Source organism: Pocillopora damicornis, chromosome 11, assembly GCF_964200805.1.
Source record: "Pocillopora damicornis chromosome 11, jaPocDami1.2, whole genome shotgun sequence".
Lineage (NCBI taxonomy): Eukaryota > Metazoa > Cnidaria > Anthozoa > Scleractinia > Pocilloporidae > Pocillopora > Pocillopora damicornis.
This window is the reverse complement of record NC_142680.1, coordinates 482,501-505,356: the sequence shown is the minus strand read 5'-3', so window position 1 is coordinate 505,356 and position 22,856 is coordinate 482,501. Positions and strand designations below refer to the sequence as shown.

Sequence of the window (22,856 nt, the reverse complement as noted above, 5' to 3'; positions counted from 1 at the left end):
CGGAACACTCAAAAATGACGTCACGTTACGACAGCATGACATTTGTTGTTTTGAGAATAATTTTTCACTAGACAAAGTAGCTGGCCGGTAGTGAGTTAAGTAAGTGCCTCAGTTTAGTCAGTCATCTGCCTCAAATTTGTAGAGCTTCAGTTTATCCCATTATGGGAAACTGTTTAAAAAGCTCCGGGCAAGACGATATATCTCTTTTACACGATGAAGAAAGCGCAGACTCCCCAACAACAGGCGAACCACCACCGCCATATCAGGTCGAGAAACGTTTTCACATATTGCCGCGGTTGATTACTTTGGCGAGTATTCCTCGTCACTCATGGCGTTTTTTTTTCATTTTAGGAGGAAGCGCCAATCTTTATACAAAGTCAACATGCTCCTCATCTCCTATCTGAAGAACAGCAGATTCGTTTGGCTCAGCGTTTAGGCTTGATTCAACATCTTCCAGTCGGAAAATACGATGGATCGAAAGGAAAAAAGAGAGAGTATGTTATATCACTTTTGTTTTCAAATAATTCGCACGAAGAAAGGATACATCCTTGGGTTTGTAAATACTATATAAAAAGGATGTAGATTATTGGAAAAAATATTATTCAAGTAAGTAATTAGCTATGAAATGCGATGAATATTTTATTCAGAACGCTCGCTCTGATTGTTTATCGAGCCACAACATGCTACGAATATTTTCCTTGATCAAGCGTCGCTACATTGGAATGTTTCTTTGCTAACGCGATGTTGGAGCACTTTAAACACCAGCAACAGAATTCTGCTTTGTTTATACTTTCACTTTACTTCATGAATACATGTGATAGAGGAAGCGGTCTGATGATTTCGTTGAACGGAACATGTTTCTTCAATCTTGTGAAGACAAGCCAATATATTGTTTATTTCATAGCCTACGCGAGAATTTTAATTAATGCCAACAACTACACTTTCAGTTTCGTTTCCATTTCGGACTTTTTTTTCCCAAAAAGGACCACGATAAATACACGCGATCTTCCTGAAAGAACTTTGCGCTATTGTTCACTCTGCTTATATTACTTCCGGTAACGAGAGGGTCTTCATTTCCTTATCTTCTTAAAACTGGCAACTTTTGGTCACTTTCTTACAGAGAGACATATCGCATTCCCTGGAAATGTCTGCACTTGTAAATGTATTTCGTGGATCAAGAATTTTCATTGATTCATCTTTTGTTGACTATTTATTCTCGCTGTGAATTAATGATGTTGTCCTAACTACTTGGAATGCGTTGAAACCACAGCCGAATTATATTTGAATGTTGAGTGTTTTCTAAGTGCTGGCCTGTTCTTGTGTTTGTTCACCACACGATTCTGATCATTTGCATAACATGTAGAAAGTTTCGAATTCATGTTAGGTATAAAAATTTCAAGCAATGCGTTTTTTCTCTTACTTATTTCGATGTTCATATGATTGTTTGGGCAGCCACAATACACGATGGAACGTTTAAAGTTCGATGTAATGGAAGTACAAGTGGAACAGATTAATTACTTTTTACCAGAGAACAATGATTTTTTCCTTTACTGGCACTTGCACAATTCCAGATCAAGTCAAGTGTTTCATGTCTTATGTTTTCCACATGACAGTATGCATTGTATGTCACGTTCTCACACGTAAACGGGATTTGTCGATGATCAATATAGTTTATAAAAGATATTTCATTTATCTTTTAACTATTCACATGTAGATGAAAAAGCACATCGAAATGAGCCCTCAGCGACCTCTTTATTCCAAGTTTTTAATTGATGATATAGAATTATAAACCATAAATAGGAACATTGCCTTGTATGTCGTTGATTGCTAGTGTTACCAATCTGTGGGAAACTATCTTAGTGGGGTAGAAGAAATTGTCATTACACGGTAAAATTGAACCATGGGACACTAAGTTTTGCAAGTAATTCTAACCTCATATTTTCCCAATCGTTGGGATGAGAATACAAGCAAAGACAATAATTAAATGCATGAGTTTGAAGGATTAGTAATACTGCACTTTATTCTTACCCTGTACAATTTGAAATCCACAGTGTTGTTTATTTCAAACACTTAAGCATGAAAAGGAAAATTTATGCTATCTGTGATGAAGGCAATTATGCTAAAAGTGTGACTTTATTTTCTTCAAACAGGTGTGTTATTTGCATGACAGACTTTGCTATGGGGGATCCAATACGGTTTCTTCCTTGTATGCACATATATCACAAAGACTGTATAGAGGATTGGCTGGTGAGATCATTCACCTGTCCTTCATGTATGGAACCTGTAGAAGCAGCTTTATTGTCAACATACTATGAAGCATCAACAGAATAGCAACAATGTAATTATGTCTTTGAAGAGACAAATGATAGACATTTTTTCTAATGCCTCTTTTTACAAAAACATTGGGCTGATGGAACAAATGGAACCATGTTCCTGTAAATCAATCTGGTGTTTTCCAGAGGATTCAAGAAAGTAATTCCTTTTCAGATAGTAGCTTACTAAGGTGCTATTTAGTATTATTTTGAAGGTTTAAAAGGTAACACTTTTTCATGTTCAAAGAGACATGGCCCCATACAATATTTCTGCTGTTTCTTTTTGTTTGTATGTTTTTAATTTGGAGTTATAAGAATTTCCTTCCCATACTTGCTGTTTTAAAAAATTCATGTTCTTTTTTCTTTACACATGGGTAACAATGTCTTCATCTAATAGGAGCTGTAAATTTTTCATTTAGGTAATTTTCTTTGTCTTTAGACACTCCAAAAACTGTACAGATGAGATCTTTTCATTCTCTTTCAAATCTTATGCTATTTTTGACCTGAAAGAACTCAGCCAAATTATGCATCAATGTAGAAGAATAAGTTGATCCTTTGTAAGTTTTAACCTTCTGCCATTACCAGATTATGTTTCAGTCAAGATGCAGTTAGGAAGCTGGATTGAGAGTCTAGTCAAAGTGAGGTCTTTTGCCTGTCATCTTTAATTTTGAGTGTGTGAATCCAGCTTATTTTGTTGTTAGCACAATTGGATTATTGGGTATTAATAATAATAATAATATTCAGGGTCCTCAAACATGTTAACTTGTACTCTGGGAAACTTCTCTTTTGCAACTGCATGCTTAGAGCTATGGTGTCACAAGCAGAAGTTACCACAGATCTTTCATAGTACTATCCATGTGTAAGTTTTCTATATTAAGTAAAACTTGAAGCTTCACTATCACCTACTTGGTTAGGAATGCATAGTACAGACAAAATCACGCCTCTCAGTCAGTATTTTACTATGACCACTTTGTTGTGAAGACCTGTCTTTTCTCCCCTAAACAAATGGAAAGCCCTGTAATTTTCATATCAGAAGTCTTAATTTTTTCCAGACACATTCTTCAAAACTACAGTGGGCATCTAATGCACAGATGTTGGTATAACTTCTGATGCCCTACTTAATTCCATAACCCTATTTCTAAGAGTAGTCATTGTTAATTTTCCTTTTCTGATTTTTAACAAGAAAAATTGACTGCTTTCCTTTTCCTGTAAAGTTTATAATTGACCAAAGCTTGCATGTGGAAAATTTGCAATGCTTAAACAACAATCTTTTCTTTCAAAGATGCCACTGTTATTTTGTACATAAAAATAAATGTTGTTCATGTTTTTATTATTTTTATTGTTACTATTACTATTATTATTTAATGACAACTGCACTAAACTTGTGGTTACCATAATTTCAAGGTTGAGTCTTTTGAACAGTCTAAATAGCTTAAAATTTATTGTCTAATTTTTATTATAGATATAGATAACAAACCATGTACATGATTCCTCTTTTGAGTAAAGCTGTTTTGTATATAGCCAACTTCTATGAATAAGTTAATATTTTAAAATGTAAAATACTTATTGAAACTTGTAAATAAATTTGACAATTTAGAGGTGGAGGTTGTTCCAAAGTTTTAGGCCATTGTCAGATTCCCCCCCCCCCCCAACCCTTTTCAACGTACATGCTCCCTTTCAAGGACTCTTTAGTGTTAACTGAGGGGGTGCACAGGTTTAAGCCTTATGAAGTTACTTTTAAGAAGAAAGATCCACTTCTCCCTGCAGTTTTACAAGGGCACACTTGGCAACTAAGAAGGTGCCACAGTCTATCTGCAGTCTCTTAAACTTTTAACCTCATCTGTGACCAAGGCAGAAAATTACCTTGTAATATCAGTACTATATCGAGCATACAAGAGAGAGAGAAAGAAAACTGAAATTAGTCAATTAGGGGATTAGTAGTTTATCCAATACCAAATCCCCCAATCTAATATCAAGAATTGTGTTCAAATAAACAAGGAGAATTACTTATGAGATCTCAGAATGAAAGGGTTGACCATCATGCACACTTTCACCCAGCTCTTTGTTCCCCCAATTAAATCAAATTACTGAACATATTTCAGCTAAACTTCACCCTTTTCACTTCATTAGTGACCAAATAAAATACCTTCAGGCAAAGAGAGTTTACTTTCAGTTCATATGATTTTGAGGGTAGAAAAAAAAAATTAAAGATGGAAGGGGCATGAACCCTTTAAGAATTCTGCTAGAAACAGTAGACAAAGTGAACTTTTTAGAGCCAAATTTACATATAGGGCTTAGAAGCATGCAAAGTTTGAATAACTGAAAGGAGATCACAAAACAGACTGAAAACAATAGACTAGATGAACTTGACCATGACATATTTTATTTCTCATCATGTTTCAATAATGCAAGAAAATGAAAAATTCCCCAAAACAGTGCACATTTAGTGGTAACCCAGGAACCGCGAGTATAATTCTTTGCTTATGTAATTTGTGAACATCTTGTTGGTATCACAGTAAAGTGTTCAGTCATTCTCCCTTACTATGGCTGGCTTTAAGTTTTGTGGTTGGACAACCAAAGAGCTCCATAACTAGGAAGGTTATGCCATAACTAAATGATATTGAACTAGTTTTAATTTGGTTTACAGAGTTAACTGATGGTATCAAATAACAATCCATGATTCAAATCCTGAGAGAAAACCAACAAATAACAGCAAGAGAAGCTGGGATCAATGAAATATGTGATCAGACAGTAAGGGATATTTTAAGTGTACATTATTATCATGTTATACACGTTTTCAAAGCCCCTGTTGTACTTTTTATAATGAAGGTGAAATAAAATGACCCACATGTTTTCTTCCCAATTTTTATAACACCCTAACAACAGCAGCAGCAGGAGCAGCAGCAGTCGGGGTTTATTTTATTATTCATCAAAGTAAGAGATTAAAAGAGATCTGCACTCATACATGAACCAACAAATTGTACAGAAAAAAAATCACTGAATTTAAATCCTTGGCATAACCATCACAAAATAGAAAGAATGGCAATTCAATAAATTATGAAAACAACAGAAAATAAAACTAAGATACTCCAGATAAGATATTCAAATAACCTAAAAATAGTATATTTGCGCTATCAGGTGCTCAGTTTTACTCTAGTTTAAACAATTTTTTCCATTCCAAATACACGAAGACCTTCACATACTTTACCAGTTAAAGGTATGAACACTATTTAGCAAGAAAACTGGAGCATAAGTTAATGCATGGAATAAGATGAAGGGATAGAATTATTTCTTTTTCTTTCAACAACACATATCACATTATCTCTTTTGTGACATTTTAAATTAGGAAATCTGAAGTAACCTGCTAAGATGGAGACATTGTCCAACATTACTGAGCAGTATAATGAGCTGTATCCTTAGACTTGTCAAGTGCTTCTTCTAACAGCACTTCATTATTTAATAAGATTGTCTTTTTTCAAGACCTCTGTGATAGAGAGGTAACTACTTATAAAGTCTGAGAAACTGTCTTCTCTTTAGTCAAGTACATCAAGCATATTAATTTCCTTGTTCCTTTTTAGTGTGCAGCATTCAAGTCTTTAAGGAACAAGTGGGTATCCACAGAAAGCTTGTTAGCCAAGAGTAGGAAATTCTTCATTATTCAATGCAAAGTTTGTACCACTTTCATTGGAATCTCCACGACTACCAAACCCACCACGTCCTCCACCTCCTCTTCCTCTTCCTCCGCGGCCACCACGACCCCCTCTATCACCTCTCCCTCCACGATTGCCACCCCGGCCTCCTCTTCTTGGTTCATTATTCATTTTAAAATCAAAAGGTATGTCAACTGTTTGCTTGACACGACCAGATGTCTTTTCTTTGACTTCAATGACCTTAAAAAAAAGAAAAAAAAGAAAAAGAATAAGAAATGTTGCTACAACAATATTTTAAAAGAAAGTGGCAATCTTCCATAATACACTTGCACATTTCTCACTGAACTAGGTATAAAGTGGACAAAATGTCCAACAAACATATGTTAAATCCTTCAACCATTCTTTCCCTCAATTTCTCCACACTCTGACCAAGTGATGTTCACTTACTCTTCTGGCCCCATATTCTCCCTCTTCCTCAACAGGTTTTTTAAGAACTTTAGTATCTTTCCACATTCCTTTTTTCTCTCCTTCACCAGCTTTGCGCAGTTCAAAAGTTGCCTTTGCTCTTTCCTTTTCTTGCAACTCCTTCCACTCCTCTAAGCTCATTTCCTTTGGAGCCTCTTCTGCCTTACTTTCTTCATTTTCCTTATCTTCTCCTTGAGCCCTGAACATAGCAAACATAAAATAAGCTGTAGTATAAAAATGTAATCCTTAACAGTTTTTCTTGGGTTGTTCTAGTGTGGAAAACAAACACCTTAACCCTTTGGCCCCTGAGAGTGACCAGCATCTAATTTCTCCTGACAATATCACCCCTGAATCACACTTTAAGGTCATGAGGATGAAGGGAATTATCACCAATAAAAGAAACTCTTGATTGTTGAACAAATTCTCTTTGTCAGCACCTTAGGAATTATATAAAGATCAGTTTGGATAATATACATACAGATGTTAGGGTGTAAAGGGGTTATACTCTTATCAACCCTATTACTCCCTGATCTCATGAGTAATTCTCCTTACTGTTGCCATACAATTCTTATAACATTAGTTTGGAGAATTTGGTATTCAGTTGATATTGTTTAATTATTCTTATAATTTCTCTTCTTGATTTTGTATTAACATTGTAAGGAAAAAATTGTCTTGGTTTCTCCTTGGAGTTTAAGAGTTAAAGGAAGCACATGTATCAATCTCAAAATGAGGAAAAATTTATTTCTCTTCGGAACCAGTACAAAGGATTACAAACCTTTACACTATAGTACTATGGCTATGATTTTATAAATAGTTGTAACTCTCTTTGATCAGGAAGTACAACATTAATTAAGCATTGTAGCATTGTCAACAATGGAGTCACTTGTAGTGCAGACTGTGACATTTCAAGTGCATAAAACTATCCAATTTATGGCCCCAGACAAATAAGAGTTGAAAACATCATGAAACAAATAAAAAGACATCATCATTATCTAAGCCAAATTAACAAAACATTGTTGAAAAATCACAGGTCAGATCAAGACAGGGAAAGTTAAATTTACAAGTGGCCAAATCAAAGGACTTCACTGTATTTTCATAAATGCAACTCACTCTTCAGTAGTCTCTTTCACAGCATCTGGGTCAGGAGAAGCCTCGGCCCAATCTGCTACTTCAGTCTGAGGAAAAACATCAGTTTCTTCGCTGCAAGGAAAAAATTCATTTAATTGTTGAGAGGAAGTGCTAGGGGTAGAAAATCTAGCAGTCAGCAAACACAAATGGAGCACAACAAGATCCAGATGTCATGACTAAGAGTTAACCATTTACTCAATTGCCCTAGCTCAACCAAGCCAAAAAGGCAATCATTTTCACTCTTTCTCTTTCTCCTTTCTTCTTTCAGCTTACATCTTACAGAGCCATGCACAAAGTGATACACCCTTTTCCAGTCCTGCTTGCTCCACTGTATACCACTCTCCTAAGGGGATTTTCACATATAAAAGTGCCTACAGGGTCATACAAGCTATATGATAAAACCCGTTAATGTCCAAGAACAGCCATGATCTCTATCATCTTCCATGATAGATAATTAACTGCCATGGGTGTCTGGGACTATGGGACAAACAGAGTGGATGTAGTCCATATAACTATGAAATAAGATACATTTCTTGTCCTAAATTGTGATTCAAGAAAAATCCTTCCTTGCATAACTTACCTTGCACCTTCTGTTGGACTTCCCCAATTGAACTGGCCACCTCCATCACGTTTTTCTTGAGGCTTCACAGAACTATAAACAGTAAAGAGAAATGTCTCATGAATAGAGGACTACAACTAAAAACCAGTGCAGTAACTACAGCTTATCATCAGGGAACAAGTGTAAGGCCTACAAAGGGCTGCCATAACTACAACAGAAACAATACACAAGAGGAAGCTGTTGACAACATGAATTTATCTTTAGAAGGTAGCCTTGGTAATACAGAAATATATCAAGTAATGCAACTATATTGTAATGAATTACGAAGATAATGAACCCTTTCTTTAACTGCATTACCATAAATGTAAATGTTAAGCTGATGTGAGAACAGGGTAGTAACCTCAAATTCTAGATACAATGAGTAAAACAAAATTATAAATATGACGAATACTTCACAAAGGTAAACACTGCCAATACACTAAGAAAAATTATTCAAAATTTAACCGTGTTTCATCATTTCTTATAATGAGGTTTACAAGAAGCAAAATTGGTAAACTACCCATGAAGACAACCCTTAGAATTGTTCACTCAACACTATCACCTACTCAATGGGTTGAAAAAATTGAGTACAATTTCAATGGAATAAACTTAAATCTTCATTGTGCAATGGCAGATGAACATTTATAAAATAACTGAGGTGCTGAGAACTCCTAATTGGATAAAAACATATGGTTTATTGCACTTGTAAGCACACAGAAATTTAAATTTATGTTATTTAAGTGATAGATTGCACTTTGCTTTAGTTTAGCAGCATAACCCACATGGAATGTTGGGATAACACTAAAGAGTTTTTAATATTCACAAGCAAGATGCAAGTGATTAACAACCTTTTCTCATTTTCTCCCAACATCCCATGTGAGGTTATTAAGCAGCTCAACCGATAGAAAGGTTGGTCTCAGAAGCTACACAAATTAGCACTAACACATGTAACACGTAAACAACCAAACTCGAATTTACTAAGCAATATCTAAATTAGCCAGAATCTCTTCCATTTCTTAATTGTGGGTTTTAATGTGTGTCAGCTTTAACAAACATAATATACAACATTACTAAATGCCTTTAAAAAGGATAGATTAGATTGTCCGTGATCTAGAAATAATCTTAAGGTTAACATATGGGGCCTGAAGTGGCAAAGGATAATCAAATCAACATATTTTGCCTCTAAAGCCAATTTGTCCACCTACATGTTTACTGCTTTTTGTTATGTTTTGACAACTCTAGGCTCACATATTTAGTTTCCACAACATAAACCAAGAAGAACAGATTTACATTTATTATCTAGGAGCAATTGAAAGTAGAATGTTTGTCCAACCTTCTGTCCCCGCGACTTGATTTGTCCAGTCGGGGGCCCCTAGACCACAAGAAGAGGACATATTTTCTTTTACACATATAATTATTTCTCCAAAGAAACAGAAAGGCACCCCACAAAAAATTAGGATTAGCTGGTTAAGGTTAGGAGTGAAAGGAAATGGTGCAGCCCTATTTTTTTACTTTATTCACAAATATATGTTATTTTTGTGTCACAATTGTGAAATCTATATCAGGTTTCAATAAGGAAGCAACAAATTGACATTTTCCAAATAAACTGTGCAACCCTCTCTGGGTTGATAAACATCACAATTCCCTTGAAATAAAAACTTTTAAACCTGAAGGGTTCTGTATCCTTAATTAAGCTACAGTACAGAAGGAAGCCGCATAATATTAAATGATTAGGTAATTTAAAGTACTACAAAAAGTACAATGCGAGGCAGCAAGAACATATCTCGAGTGTAAGTTTTCGTTTTCAAACAAGTTTTTCTTCTGCAAGAAAAGTATGATTAAAAAGGGCAAAAAAAACCACGAACTTACGAGCGGTCGCTTCCACTTCTTCTTTCGAACTCTCGCTTCCTGCCAAAACCGCCGCCACCACGAGGACCGAATCCACCACGACCTCTTCCACCTCCACCCCGCGATCCACGGCCGCCTCTTCCTCTTTCGAAGACTCCTCTTTCCCTTTCAGCTCCCTCTTTATCAGGAGAGTCGGTATCACCCTGAGGACCATCTCTTCTACGGAATCCGCCGCCGAATCCACCGCCTCGCCTCTCTCTTGGAGTGTTGTCATCACGGTCTCTTCTCTCGCTCGGACCGTTTGTCAAACGAGTGTTTTTATCGTTTTCTCTCCTCACATCGCTTTTACCGCGACCACCTCGCCTGCTATCTGTTCTTTCTGCACAAAATTTCAAATATAGGCAACGAATAAACCTTCTCTGACTTGAAATAACACATCTTCGCCGAGTCGAAGCAATCGAATCTCTGCCTCAAAATTATGTATTAACTCATAAATAAAGCCTACACAAGCCTAACATAACAACACGTGCCTAAAAACCATTCATATTCTTAGCTTACAGATACTATTTAGTCTGATAAAACGCAAAATACGGATTCTAGAGGCATTTACATATCACTCAGGGATTTCAAGTCATCTTCGTTTCAGTGCAACAAATTTCGCAACGCACCGCACTAGCCCTAAATGAAATTTTGGCGTACCTTTGGTTGCTTTGGAACAAAACTAATGTGACCATCACTACAAAATAGGGCTGTATGCAGTGAGTAATTTCTTTAAAATGGAAATTAATTGTAAAATATCCCTGGAAAACAAAAAATGACTAGGAAAACTACAGAGCGATGTCAGCTGAAAACATCTGAGGGTTCCACATGCCATCTGACAAGACGATAGCGTCACGGTACAACTTGTGCATTAAACATTTCGACGTGAACATGCTGATACTAACCTTCCTTCTTAGGCTCTTCGTTTACATTGTCCTTTCTCCCTGCGGCAGGCTTCGTTTCTTTGACTGGCTGTTTTGCAGCTTTCTTGTCTTGTTTTTTCGCCTTCTCCTTCTTGGACGGCTCCTCCTTTTTCTCCTGCTTTAGCAAGGTCTCCTCGGGATCTTCATCATCCAGTCCTAACGCTAAGAAGCGATTATTCACTCCTATGCTGTATTCCACCTCCATTGTGGAAGGATGCCAAGGAACAAGCACAGATGATGGTGGATTGTGCTGCAAACAACAATTCAGCTGAGAAATCGCAGAAATCTCGCTCCTCGATGGTTATCTTCACGCGCGATGCATGCTTGGGGCGAACTTCGCGGGTTAAGATCGCAAAGAATCATGGTCGATTACAGCCAGTTAGCTTCGACTGGCAGTTGACGATTTTTTTTTTGATAGTTATTATCACCAAGGTAGATTATTATTATTGTCAGTAAAGAAGGAAACATCACCACCTCAGAGAAAATACGTTACAGCAAAGTGATTCACAGCTTTCTTCTTCATGAAAGATTGAGACGGAAGTTGACAAAAAAAAATTAATACGATATGTAGTGGCAGCAATTGAACTACGCGTGAGCTCTTCTCCAAGTCCATTGCAAAAGGCAGCGCAGACGACCATAACAACACGCAGGTACAATGCTGTGGTCGCGCGTACTGTCTTTTCAATGGACTTACGGTAGAGAGAGTGCAGCTTACTTGCTGCAGCCACACAGTTGATAGAAATCTTCAGTGTTCTTTTCCTCGGTAAAAAAGGTCTAGATTTTCACTATGCATGAAAAGAACTAATGGACACAAGACGCTGAATCTCAGGATAGTCATTGCAAGCACTGCACATGAGTTAAAATTTAAAATCCCAAAAAGGTCATCAAGGAAATCTTCTACTAACTGATTTATAGCCCGAGTAGGGGGCTTTTTGAGGGGAGTGGGAACTGAGAGAGAGAAAAAAAGGAAAGCCTTCCTCCTGCAGTCCTCCTGCTCTCGCTCGGCCCCACTCCCCTTTCCTTGGGAAGGCCTGATACTCGAGCCAACTGATGTTCGCTAGAAACTGGATCATTGGATTATGCAATTTAAGAGCTTTCATTGCCTTAGCAATCGCCATTATACCATGCGCGCATGAAGAAGAGGTATAAAATAAAGTCGTGTATATATATATATATATATGTATAGCAGGAAATTTAGTGTTAACAACTGAGTTAAAAACGTAAATTGGCCACCGTAAAGGGTAAAAAAGCTAAAGTTTCGAGCGTGGGAGATAGTATCTTCTAATAATTCCGTTGTTGGCTTCGTTCTGTCACCATTGTTAGATTGCAGTGACACTCAGGTATTAACTAAGCTACTAGCAAAAAGCACGAACATCAACCGAGTTAAATTGAGTAACAAAAACATTATCAGAGTTAAATCCGAGTTGCACGAACACTGCCCAAATTAAAGGGGGTAAGTTTCTAAAGAAACTGTGGTGCTGCATCGGTGGGAGAGTATAGCAGGTGATTAAGTGTTAACAACTGAGTTGAAAACGTAAATTGGCCACCGTAAAGAAATCCGAGTTGCACGACAATTACCCGAGTTAAATCCGAGTTGCACGAACACAATCCAAATTAAATCCGAGTTGCACAAACATTACCCGAGTACGAGTTAAATCTGAGTTGCACAAATATTACTCGAGTCATAATAACCTAGCTCCGGCAAATTTTTAGAATGATAAAGAATCGTATCAAACAGCACAAACTTTCCATTGACGAGACACAAATCGTACTTCTCTCTTTCTGATGAGCTGATCACACATGCACACTTGTGTATCTTGATGGCATCAGACACGTGTTCTAATTCAAGCTATAGATTAAAGTTTAGTTCTTGCTCTGCTTTGTCACCCAGGCAATGAAATGGTTCTGATCTATGACGATGCAAAATAACACAGTCAACTCCCATTATTACAGAAACCCGCGGGGGGGCGGAAGATTTAGTGTTCGTAATAGCGGGGGCACGAGAGAAAAATTAATTGATTTGTCTCTAAACATATGAAATAATATGAAACTAAAAAAAGATAAAGTTTCTAAGGTAGCCTCACTAACCATAAAAAGATCCGGCCGCACCCAATTCGAGAATGGTTCCTTTACTTTCTTTTATCGTAATGTCGATTTTTGTTATGTGAGTCAGGATCGTGGACGAAGTATTTGAGTTTCCACTATAGCGAGAAAAAAAATTCAAATGTCGCACTGCGGGAGGGGCATGAAATTGTCCACATTAACCATCAAACAAAACAGAACGAAACCAGTGCACGAGTCCCTACCGTGACAAACAATCAAACCGAACACGTACAACACAGTGCGCGAGACACTAACGTGACAAACAATCCAACAGAACACAGAGAAAACGGTGCAAGAGACACAAACGTAACAAAGAATCAAACAGAACAGATACAAAACAGTGCGCGAGAAACTAACATAACAAACAGTCAACTAAACACATACAAAACACTGCGCCAGACACCAGCGTAACATACTGTCAAACAGAACACAGACAAAGCAGTGCGAGAGGCACTAACGTAACAGAGTCAACAGAACACATACAAAACAGTGCGCGAGACTCTAACGTAACAAACAATCCAACAGAACAAATAAGAAACAGTGCCCAAGACACTAACGTCACAAACAGACAAACAGAACACAAACAAAACAGTGCACGAGACTCTAACGTAACAAACAATCATACGGAACAGATAAAAACAGTGCACAAGACACGAACATAAGAAACACTCAATACAACACATACAAAATAGTGTGCAAGACACTAACGTAACAAACAGTCAACAAAACTCATACAAAACGGTGCGCGAGACACCAACGTAACAAACACTGAACAGAACACGTACAAAACAGTTCACGAGGCACTAACGTAACAAACAATCAAACAAAACACATACAAAATAGTACCCGAGACACTAACGTGAAAAACAGTCAACAGGACACATACAAAACTGTGCGTAAGACACTAACGTAACAAACAGTCAACAGAACTCATACAAGACAGTGGGCGAGACACTGACGCAACAAATAGTCTGACAAAACACATTCAAAACAGTGTGCGAGACACCAATGTAACAAACAATCAAACAGAGCACATACAAAACACTGCGCGAGACACTAACGTAACAAACGCTCAACAGAACACATACAAAACAGGGTGCGAGCCACTAACGTAACAAACAGTCAAACACAACACGTACAAAACAGTGCACGAGACACTAACGTAACAAACAACGAAACAAAACACATACAAAATAGTGCGCGAGACACTAACATTAGAAAAAGTCAACAAAACAAATACGAAACAGTGCACGAGACACTAACGTGACAAACAACCAAACAAAACACATACAAACAGCGCACGAGACACTAACACAAGAAAAAGTATAAAAAAGCATACAAAACAATGCGCGAGACACCAACGTAACAAATAGTCAAACAGAACACATACAAAACAGTGCGCGAGACACTAATGTAACCAACACTTACAAAACAGTACGCGAGACACTAACGTAACGAATCGTCTATACAACCCATACAAAACAGCGCCCGAAACAGTAACGTGAAAAACAATGAAACAGAACACATTCATAACAGTGCGCAAAACCCTAAAGTAATCAAGAATCAAGCAGAACACATACAAAACAGTCTGCAAGACACAAAGGTAACAAACAGTCAACTACACATATACAAAATAGTGCACGAGACACCAACGTAACAAACAGTCAAACACAACACGTACAAAACAGTGCACGAGGCACTAACGAAACCAACGGTCAAACAGAACACATACAAAACAGTCCACAAGGCACTAATGTGACAAACAACCAAACAGAACACATACAAAACTGTGCACGAGACACTAACGTAACAAACAGTCAACTAAACACATAAAAACAGAGTGCAGGACGCCAACGTAACAAACAGTTAAACAGAACGCAAACAAAACAATGTGCGAGACACTAACGTAACAAAGAGTCAACAGGACATTACAAAACAGTGCACGAGACACTAACGTAACAAAAAATCATACCAAACACAATAAAAACAGTGCACGAGACAATAACATAAAAAACAGTCAACAGAACACATAAAAAATAGTGCACGAGGCACCAACGTGACCGTTAGTCAGCAGAACACATACAACACAGTGCGCGAGACACTAACATAACAAACTGTCAAGAAAACTCATACAAAAAAATGCGCGAGACACTAACGTGACAAAAAGTCAACAGAACACATAAAAAAACAGTGCGCGACACCCGAACGTAAAAAACACTCAACAGAACACATACAGAACTTTGTACGAGGATCTAACGTGACAAACAATCCAATAGAACACATTCAAAACACTGCGCAAAACATGAACGTCACAAAACATCAAACAGAATACATACAAAACCGTGTGCAACGCACTAACGTGACAAACAGTCGACAAAACACATACAAAACAGTGCGCAAGACAATAGCGTAACAGACTGTCAAGAAAACTCATACCAAACAGTACGCGAGACACTAACGTGAAAAAAAATCAACAGATTACATAAAAAACAGTGCGCGACATCAGAACATAAAAAACAGTCAACAGGAGACATACAAATCATTGTGCAAGGAACTAACGTGAGCAACAATCCAACACCTTCAAAACATTGCCCAAAACACCAACGTAACAAAAAATTTGACAAAACACATTCAAAACAGTGCGCGAGGCACCAACGTACCAAACAATCAAACATAACACATACAAACAATGCGTAAGGCACTAACGTGACAAACAATCAACAAAACACATACAAAACAGTGTGCAAGGCACTAACGTGACAAAAAGTCAACAACAAAAAAATACAAAACAGTGCGGGAGGCACTAACATAACAAAGCACAAAACATAACACATACAAAACACAAACGTGACAAACAATTACAGATAACACATACCAAAAAGTGACCGAGACACTAACGTAACAAAAACTCAACAGATCACATAGAAAACAGTGCGCGACAACGGAACGTGAAAAAAAGCCAACAGAACACATACAAAACATTGTGCCAGGCACTAACGTGACAAATAACCCAATAGAACACCTTCAAAACAATGCCCAAGCACTAACTTAAAAAAAATTACAGAACACATAAAAAACATCAAAGAAAACTCATACAAAAGATTGCGCAAGGCACTGACGTCACATGCAATCAAACAGAACACATACAAAACAGCGTGCAAGGCACTAAAGTGACAAACAATCCAACAGAATACAATATAAACAGTTCACAAAACACTAACATAACAAAAAATCTTACAGAACAAGAGCACTAACGTACCAATAAACAGTGTACAAACAGTGCACAAAACACTAACATAACAAAAAATCTTACAGAACAAGGCACCAACGTACCAAAAAAATCAAACAGAACACTTACAAGACAGTGCGCAAGGCATTGACAAAACAAACAGTCAACAAAACACATACGAAACAGTGCACGAGACACTACCGTAACAAACTGTCAGGGCAACTCATACCAAACAGTGCTTGAGACACTAAAGTGACAAAAAGTCAACAGAACACAGAAAAAACAGTGCACAAAAACCGAACGTAACAAACAGTCAACGGAACACATACAAAACAGTGCCCGAGGCACTAACATGACAAACAATCCAACACAACACACTCAAAACGGTGCGCAAAACACTACCCTAAGTAAAAATCTTACAAAACACATTCAAAACAGTGCCTAAGGCACTAACGTACCAAACAATCAAAGAGAAAACATACAAAACACTGTTGACAGAACACATACAAAACAGTGCCCGAGGCACTAACGTGACAAGCAATCCAACACAACACATTCAAAACATTGCACAAACAACAAACGTACCAAACAATCAAACAGAACACATTCAAAACGGTGTGCGATGCACTAACTTACCAAACAGTCATACAGAACACATTCAAAACGGTGTGCAAAACACTCACGTGACAAAAATCTTACAGAACACATTCAAAACAGTGCGCAAGGCACTAACGTACCAAACAGTAAAACAGAGCACATAAAAAACACTGCACAAGGCACTAACGTCATAGAGTCAACAAAACACATACAAAACAGTGCGCTAGACATTAACGAAACAAACTCTCAAGAAAACTCATACCAAACAGTACGCAAGACACTAGAGTCACAAAAAGGCAACAGAACACATAAAGAACAGTGCGCCAAACTCGAACGTAACAAACAGTCGATAAAACACATACAAAACAATGCCTGAGGCGCTAACATGACAAAACAATCCAACAAAACACATTCAAAACAGTGCGCAAAACACTAACGTCACAAAAATCAAACAAAACGCATAAAAAACATTGCGCAAGGCACTCACGTACCCAACAATCAAACAGAACACATTCAGAACACTGCACAATACACTAATATAAAGAAAAATCTTAAGGAACACATTCAAAACAATGCGCGAGCCACTAACATACCAAACAATCAAACAGAACAAACACAAAACAGTGCGCAAGGAACTGACGTGACATACAATCAAACAGAACACATGCAAAACAGTGTCCGAGGAACTTACGTGACAAACAATCCAACAGAACACATTGAAAACAGTGCGCAAAACACTAGTCACAAAAAGGCAACAGAACACATAAAAAACAGTGCACGAAACTCGAACGTAAGAAACAGTCGACAGAACACATAAAAACAGTGCCCAACGCACTAACACGACAAACAATCTAATGCAACACATTCAAAACAGTGCAAGTGACACTAGACTGACAAAAAAGCAACAGAACACATAAAAAACAGTTCACCAAACTCGAAAGTAACAAACAGTCGACAGAACACATACCAAACAGTGCCCGAAGCACAAACGTGACAAACAATCCAACCCAACACATTCAAAACAGTGCACAGAACACTAACGTAACAACAAATCGTACAGAACACATTAAAAAGAGTGCGCGAAGCACTAACGTACCAAACAATCAAACATAACACATTCAAAACAGAGCGCAAAACACTAACGTAAAAAAAATTACAAAGCACATTCAAAACAGTGCACAAGGCACTAACGTACCAAACAATCAAACAGAACACATACAAAACAGTGCGCAAGGCACTAACGTGATATACAATCAAACAAAACACATGTAAAACAGTGCGTGAGCAACTAACTTGACAAACAATCGAACACAACACATTCAAAATAGTGCGCAAAACACTAACGCAACAACAAATCGTACAGAACACATTCAAAACAATGCGCAAGGCAACAACGTACCAAATAATCATAAAGAACACATTCAAAACGGTGTGCAAAAAAAAATAACCTGACTACAATTTTACAGCACACATTCAACACAGTGCGCAAGGCACTAACGTGCCAAACAATCAAACAGAACGTAGCAAAATGTCAACAAAACTCATACCAAACAGTGCGCGAGACACTAGAGTAACAAAAACGCAACAGAACACATACAAAACAGTGCCTGAGGCACTAACGTGACAACCAACGCAACACATTCAAAACAGCGCGCAAAACACTAACGTGACAAAAAAATCTTAGAGAACACATTCAAAACAGTGCGCAAACAACAAACGTACCAAACAATCAAACAGAACACATTCAAAATAGTGCGCAAAACACTAACGTAAGTAGAAGCCTTCCAGAACACATTCAAAACAGTGCGCGAGGCACTAACGTACCAAACAATCAAAGAAAAGATATACAAAACAGTGCGAAAGCCCCTAAGGTAACAAACTGTCAAGAAAACTTATACCAAACAGTGCGCGAGACACTAGAGTGACAAAAAGGCAACACAACACATCAAAAACATTGGGTGACACTCGAACGTACCAAAAAGTTGACAGAACACATACAAAACAGTGCCCCAAGTATTACCGTGACAAACAATCCAACGCGATACATTCAAAACAGTGCGCAAAACACTGACGTAACAAAACATCTTGCCAAACCACCATAAAGGACACATACAAAAAAGTGCGCAAGGCACTGACGAGACATACAATCAAACAGACTACACGCAAAACAGTATACGAGGAACTAACGTGGGAAACAATGAAACAGAACACATTCAAAACAGTGTGCAATACACTAACATAACAAAAAATCTTACAGAACACATTCCAAACAATGCTCGAGGCACTAACGTGCCAAACAACCATAAGAAACACATTTAAAACGGTGCGCAAAACACTAGCGTAACTAAAAACCTTACAGAACACATTCAAAACAGTGCGCAAGGCACTAACGTACCAAACAATCAAACAAAACAGATACAAAACACTGCCCAAGGCACTAACGTCACAAACACTCAACAAAACACATAAAAAACAGTGTGCAAAACACTAACGTAACAACGAATCGTATAGCACACATTTCAAACAGTGTGCGAGTCACTAACGTACCAAACAATCATACAAAACACATACAAAACAGTATGCAAGGACCTGACGTGACATACAATCAAACAGAACCCATGCAAAACAGTGTGCCAACAACTAACGTGACAGAGAATCGAAAACAACACATTCAAAACAGTGCGTAAAACACTAACGAAACAAAAAATCAAAGAGAACACACACAGAAGATTACATAGAATCCAAAAGAACACATGAAAAACAGTGTGCAGGGAACTAACGTGAGAAACAATCCAACAGAACACATTTAAAACAGTGCCCAAAACACTAACGTAACAAAAATTCGTACAGAACACATTCCAAACAGTGCAAGACGCACTAACGTACCATACAATCATACAGAACACATTCCAAACGGTGCGCAAAACACTAACGTAAGTATAAATCTTACAGAACACATTTATAACAGTGCGCAAAGCATTAACGTTCAAAACAATCAAACAAAACACATGCAAAACACTGCGCAAGAAGCTAACGTAACAAACAGTCAACATAACACATACAAAACACTACGCGAGACACCAACGTACAAATGTTATGAAAAATCATACCAAACAGTACGCAAGACACTAGAGTGGCAAAAAAGCAACAGAACACATAAAAAATAGTGCACGAAACTCAAACGTAACAACCAGTCGACAGAACACATCCAAAAAAGTGTCCGAGGCACTATCGGGACAAACAATCCCACAAAACACATTCAAAATAGTGCAACACACTAACGTAACAAAAAATTGAACAGAACACATTCAAAACAGTGTCCGAGGCACTACCGTACCCAACAATCATACAGAACACATTCAAAAGAATGTGCAAAGCACTTACGAAAGTACAAATCTTAAGGAACACATTCAAAACAGTGCCCAAGGCACTAATGTACGAAACAATCAAACAGTACAAATACAAAACACTGCACATGGCACTAACGTCACAAGGAGCCAACAAAAAAATACAAAACAGTGCGCGACACACTAACGTAACAAACTGTCAGGAAAACTCATACCGACCAGAGCAAGAGACACAAGAGTGACAAAAAGAAAAAAACATACAAACAGAACACATGCAAAACAGTGTGAAAAAAAACCAAACACAACATATTCAAAACAGAGCGCAAAACACTAACCTAAATAAAAAAAAGCCTAGAGAACACATTCAAAACAGTGCGCAAGGCATTAACGTACCAAACAATTATACAGAACACATTAAAAACGGTGCGCAACACACTAACCTGACTACAAATCTTACAGAACACATTAAAAAAAGTGCGCAAAAAACTAACGTACGAAACGATCAAACAGGACACATACAAAACAATGCGCAAAACACTGCGCAAACCACTGCGCAAAACACTGCGCGAAACACTGCGCAAAACACTGCGCAAAACACTAACCTAACCACAAATCGTGCAAAACACATTTGAAACAGTGCGCGATGCACTAAAGTACCAAACAGTTATACAAAACACATTCAAAACGGTGCGGAAAGCACTAATGTAACAACAGATCTAAAAAAACACAATAAAAACAGTGCGCAAGGAACTAACGTACCAAAAACTCAAACACAACACATAAAAAGCGTTGCACAAGGAACTAACGTGACAAACCATCAAACAGAAAAGCATTCAAAACAGTGCAGAAAATACTAACTTAAAAAAAATCGCACAGAGCCCATTCAAAACAGTGCGCGAGGAACTACTCTACCAAAAAATCATACAGAACACATTCAAAACGGTGCACAAAACCCTAGAACTCTTCCAGGACACATTAAAAATAGTGTGCAAGGCACTAAAGTACCAAAGAATAATACAGATTACATACAAAACAGTGCGCAAACAACTGACGTGGCATAAAATCAAACAGAACAGATGCAAAACAGTGTGCAAAGAGCAAACGTGAAAAAAAAACTAACGCAACATATTCAAAACAGTGCCCAAAAAACTAACCTAATAAAAAATCGTACAGAACACTTTCAAGGCAGTGTGCGAGGCACTAAGGTACCAAACAATCATACAGAACACATTCAAAACGGTGCGCAATACACCAATGTGACTACAAATCTAACAGAACACATTTAAAAACGTGCTCAAGGAGCTAACGTACCAAACAATCATAAAGAACACATACAAAACGGTGCGCAAAACACTAACGCAACCACAAATCGTACAAAACACATTCAAAACAGTGTGCAATGCACTAAAGTACCAAAAAATCATACAAAACACATTCAAAACGGTGCGCAAAGCACTAACGTAACTACAAATCTTAACAAACACAATACAAACAGTGCGAAAGGAACTAACGTACCAAACACTCAAACACAACACATAAAAAACACTGCGCAAGGAACTAACGTGACAAACCATCAAACACAACACATTCAAAACAGTGCATAAAACACTAACGTATAAAAACATCTACAGAACCCATTCAAAACAGTGCGCGAGGAACTACTGTACAAAACAACCATACACAACACATTCAAAACGGTGCACAAAACACTAAAGTAAGTAAAAGTCTTCCAGAATACATTCAAAGGAGTGCGCAACGCACTAACGTACCAAAGACTAATACTTAACATATAAAAAACAGTGCGCAAGCAACTGGCGTGACATACAATCAAACAGAACACATGCAAAACAGTTTGCAAGGGACTAACGTGAAATAACACCGAACACAACATATTCAAAACAGTGCGCAAGACACTAAACTAACAAAACATCCTACAGAACACTTTCAAAACAGTGCGCGAGGCAATAACGTACCAAACAATCATACAAAACATATTCAAAACGGTGCACAATGCACTAACATGACTGCAAATCTTACAGAACGAATTTAAAAACGTGCGCAAGGACCTAACGTACCAAACAATGAAAGAGAACACATACAAAACAGTGTGCAAAACACTAACCTTACCACAAATCGCACAAATCACATGAAAAACAGTGTGCGAGGCACTTAAGTACAAAAGAATCATACAGAACACATTCAAAGCGTTGCACAAAGCACTAACGTAACTACAAATCTTAAAAAACACAATAAAAACAGTGCGCAAGGAACTAACGTACTAAACACTCAAACACAACACATAAAAAATACTGCGCAAGGAGCTAACGTACCAAAACAATCATACGGAACACATTCAAAACGATGCGCAAAATACTAACGTAAGTAAAAGTCTTCCAGAACACATTCAAAAGAGTGCGCAAGGCACTAACGTACCAAAGAATAATACAGAACACCTACAAACAGTGCGCAAGCAACTGACGTGACATACAATCAAACAGTACACATGCAAAACAGTGTGCAAAGAGCTAACGTTAAAAAAACACAACATATCCAAAACAGTGCGCGAAAAACTCTTGTAAAGACAACTCGTACATAACACTTTGAAAACAGTGCGCGG

The 22,856-nt window shown here is 37.6% G+C and overlaps 2 protein-coding genes and 1 long non-coding RNA gene across 4 annotated transcripts in view; 1 reads left to right on the top strand and 2 right to left on the bottom strand.

The window, feature by feature from the left end:
* The first annotated feature begins 69 nt into the window (after nt 1–69).
* Nucleotides 70–3,914, top strand: LOC113669483 (RING finger protein 11). Its single transcript, XM_027185518.2, has 3 exons — nt 70–266; nt 352–494; nt 2,151–3,914. Exons 1-3 carry the CDS (start codon nt 162–164, stop codon nt 2,329–2,331), a joined length of 429 nt encoding a protein of 142 aa, XP_027041319.1. The 5' UTR covers nt 70–161; the 3' UTR covers nt 2,332–3,914.
* Nucleotides 3,915–4,673: 759 nt separating this feature from the next.
* LOC113669490 (uncharacterized) lies at nt 4,674–11,316 on the bottom strand. Of its 2 annotated transcripts, XM_027185527.2 has the most exons (7): nt 10,946–11,316; nt 10,023–10,380; nt 9,487–9,525; nt 8,136–8,207; nt 7,538–7,627; nt 6,410–6,626; nt 4,674–6,202 (listed from the first exon to the last, which is right to left on the bottom strand). In XM_027185527.2, the coding sequence occupies exons 1-7, from the start codon at nt 11,166–11,168 to the stop codon at nt 5,942–5,944; spliced, it is 1,260 nt and encodes a 419-aa protein (XP_027041328.2). In that variant the 5' UTR covers nt 11,169–11,316; the 3' UTR covers nt 4,674–5,941. The 2 variants fall into 2 exon arrangements, with proteins under 2 accessions (XP_027041328.2, XP_027041329.2); XM_027185528.2 differs by lacking the exon at nt 9,487–9,525.
* A 1,637-nt stretch (nt 11,317–12,953) lies between these two features.
* Nucleotides 12,954–22,856, bottom strand: part of LOC149036967 (uncharacterized) — a 37,653-nt gene continuing 27,750 nt past the window's right edge. The window contains exon 3 of the long non-coding RNA XR_016181300.1: nt 12,954–13,164. This is a non-coding gene — a long non-coding RNA (uncharacterized LOC149036967). The remainder of the gene's footprint in view (nt 13,165–22,856) is intronic.

Excerpts from the sequence above, each read along its gene's own strand:
- LOC113669483 (XM_027185518.2), top strand. The coding sequence starts at position 162 with ATGGGAAACTGTTTAAAAAGCTCCGGGCAAGACGATATATCTCTTTTA. Across the intron at positions 267-351 it reads AACCACCACCGCCATATCAG|GAGGAAGCGCCAATCTTTAT; the intron begins GTCGAGAAACGT and ends TTTTCATTTTAG. Across the intron at positions 495-2,150 it reads TCGAAAGGAAAAAAGAGAGA|GTGTGTTATTTGCATGACAG; the intron begins GTATGTTATATC and ends TTCTTCAAACAG.
- LOC113669490 (XM_027185527.2), bottom strand. The coding sequence starts at position 11,168 with ATGGAGGTGGAATACAGCATAGGAGTGAATAATCGCTTCTTAGCGTTA. Across the intron at positions 9,526-10,022 it reads AGAAGTGGAAGCGACCGCTC|GGGCCCCCGACTGGACAAAT; the intron begins GTAAGTTCGTGG and ends CTTGTGGTCTAG. Across the intron at positions 6,627-7,537 it reads GTGAAAGAGACTACTGAAGA|GGCTCAAGGAGAAGATAAGG; the intron begins GTGAGTTGCATT and ends TGCTATGTTCAG.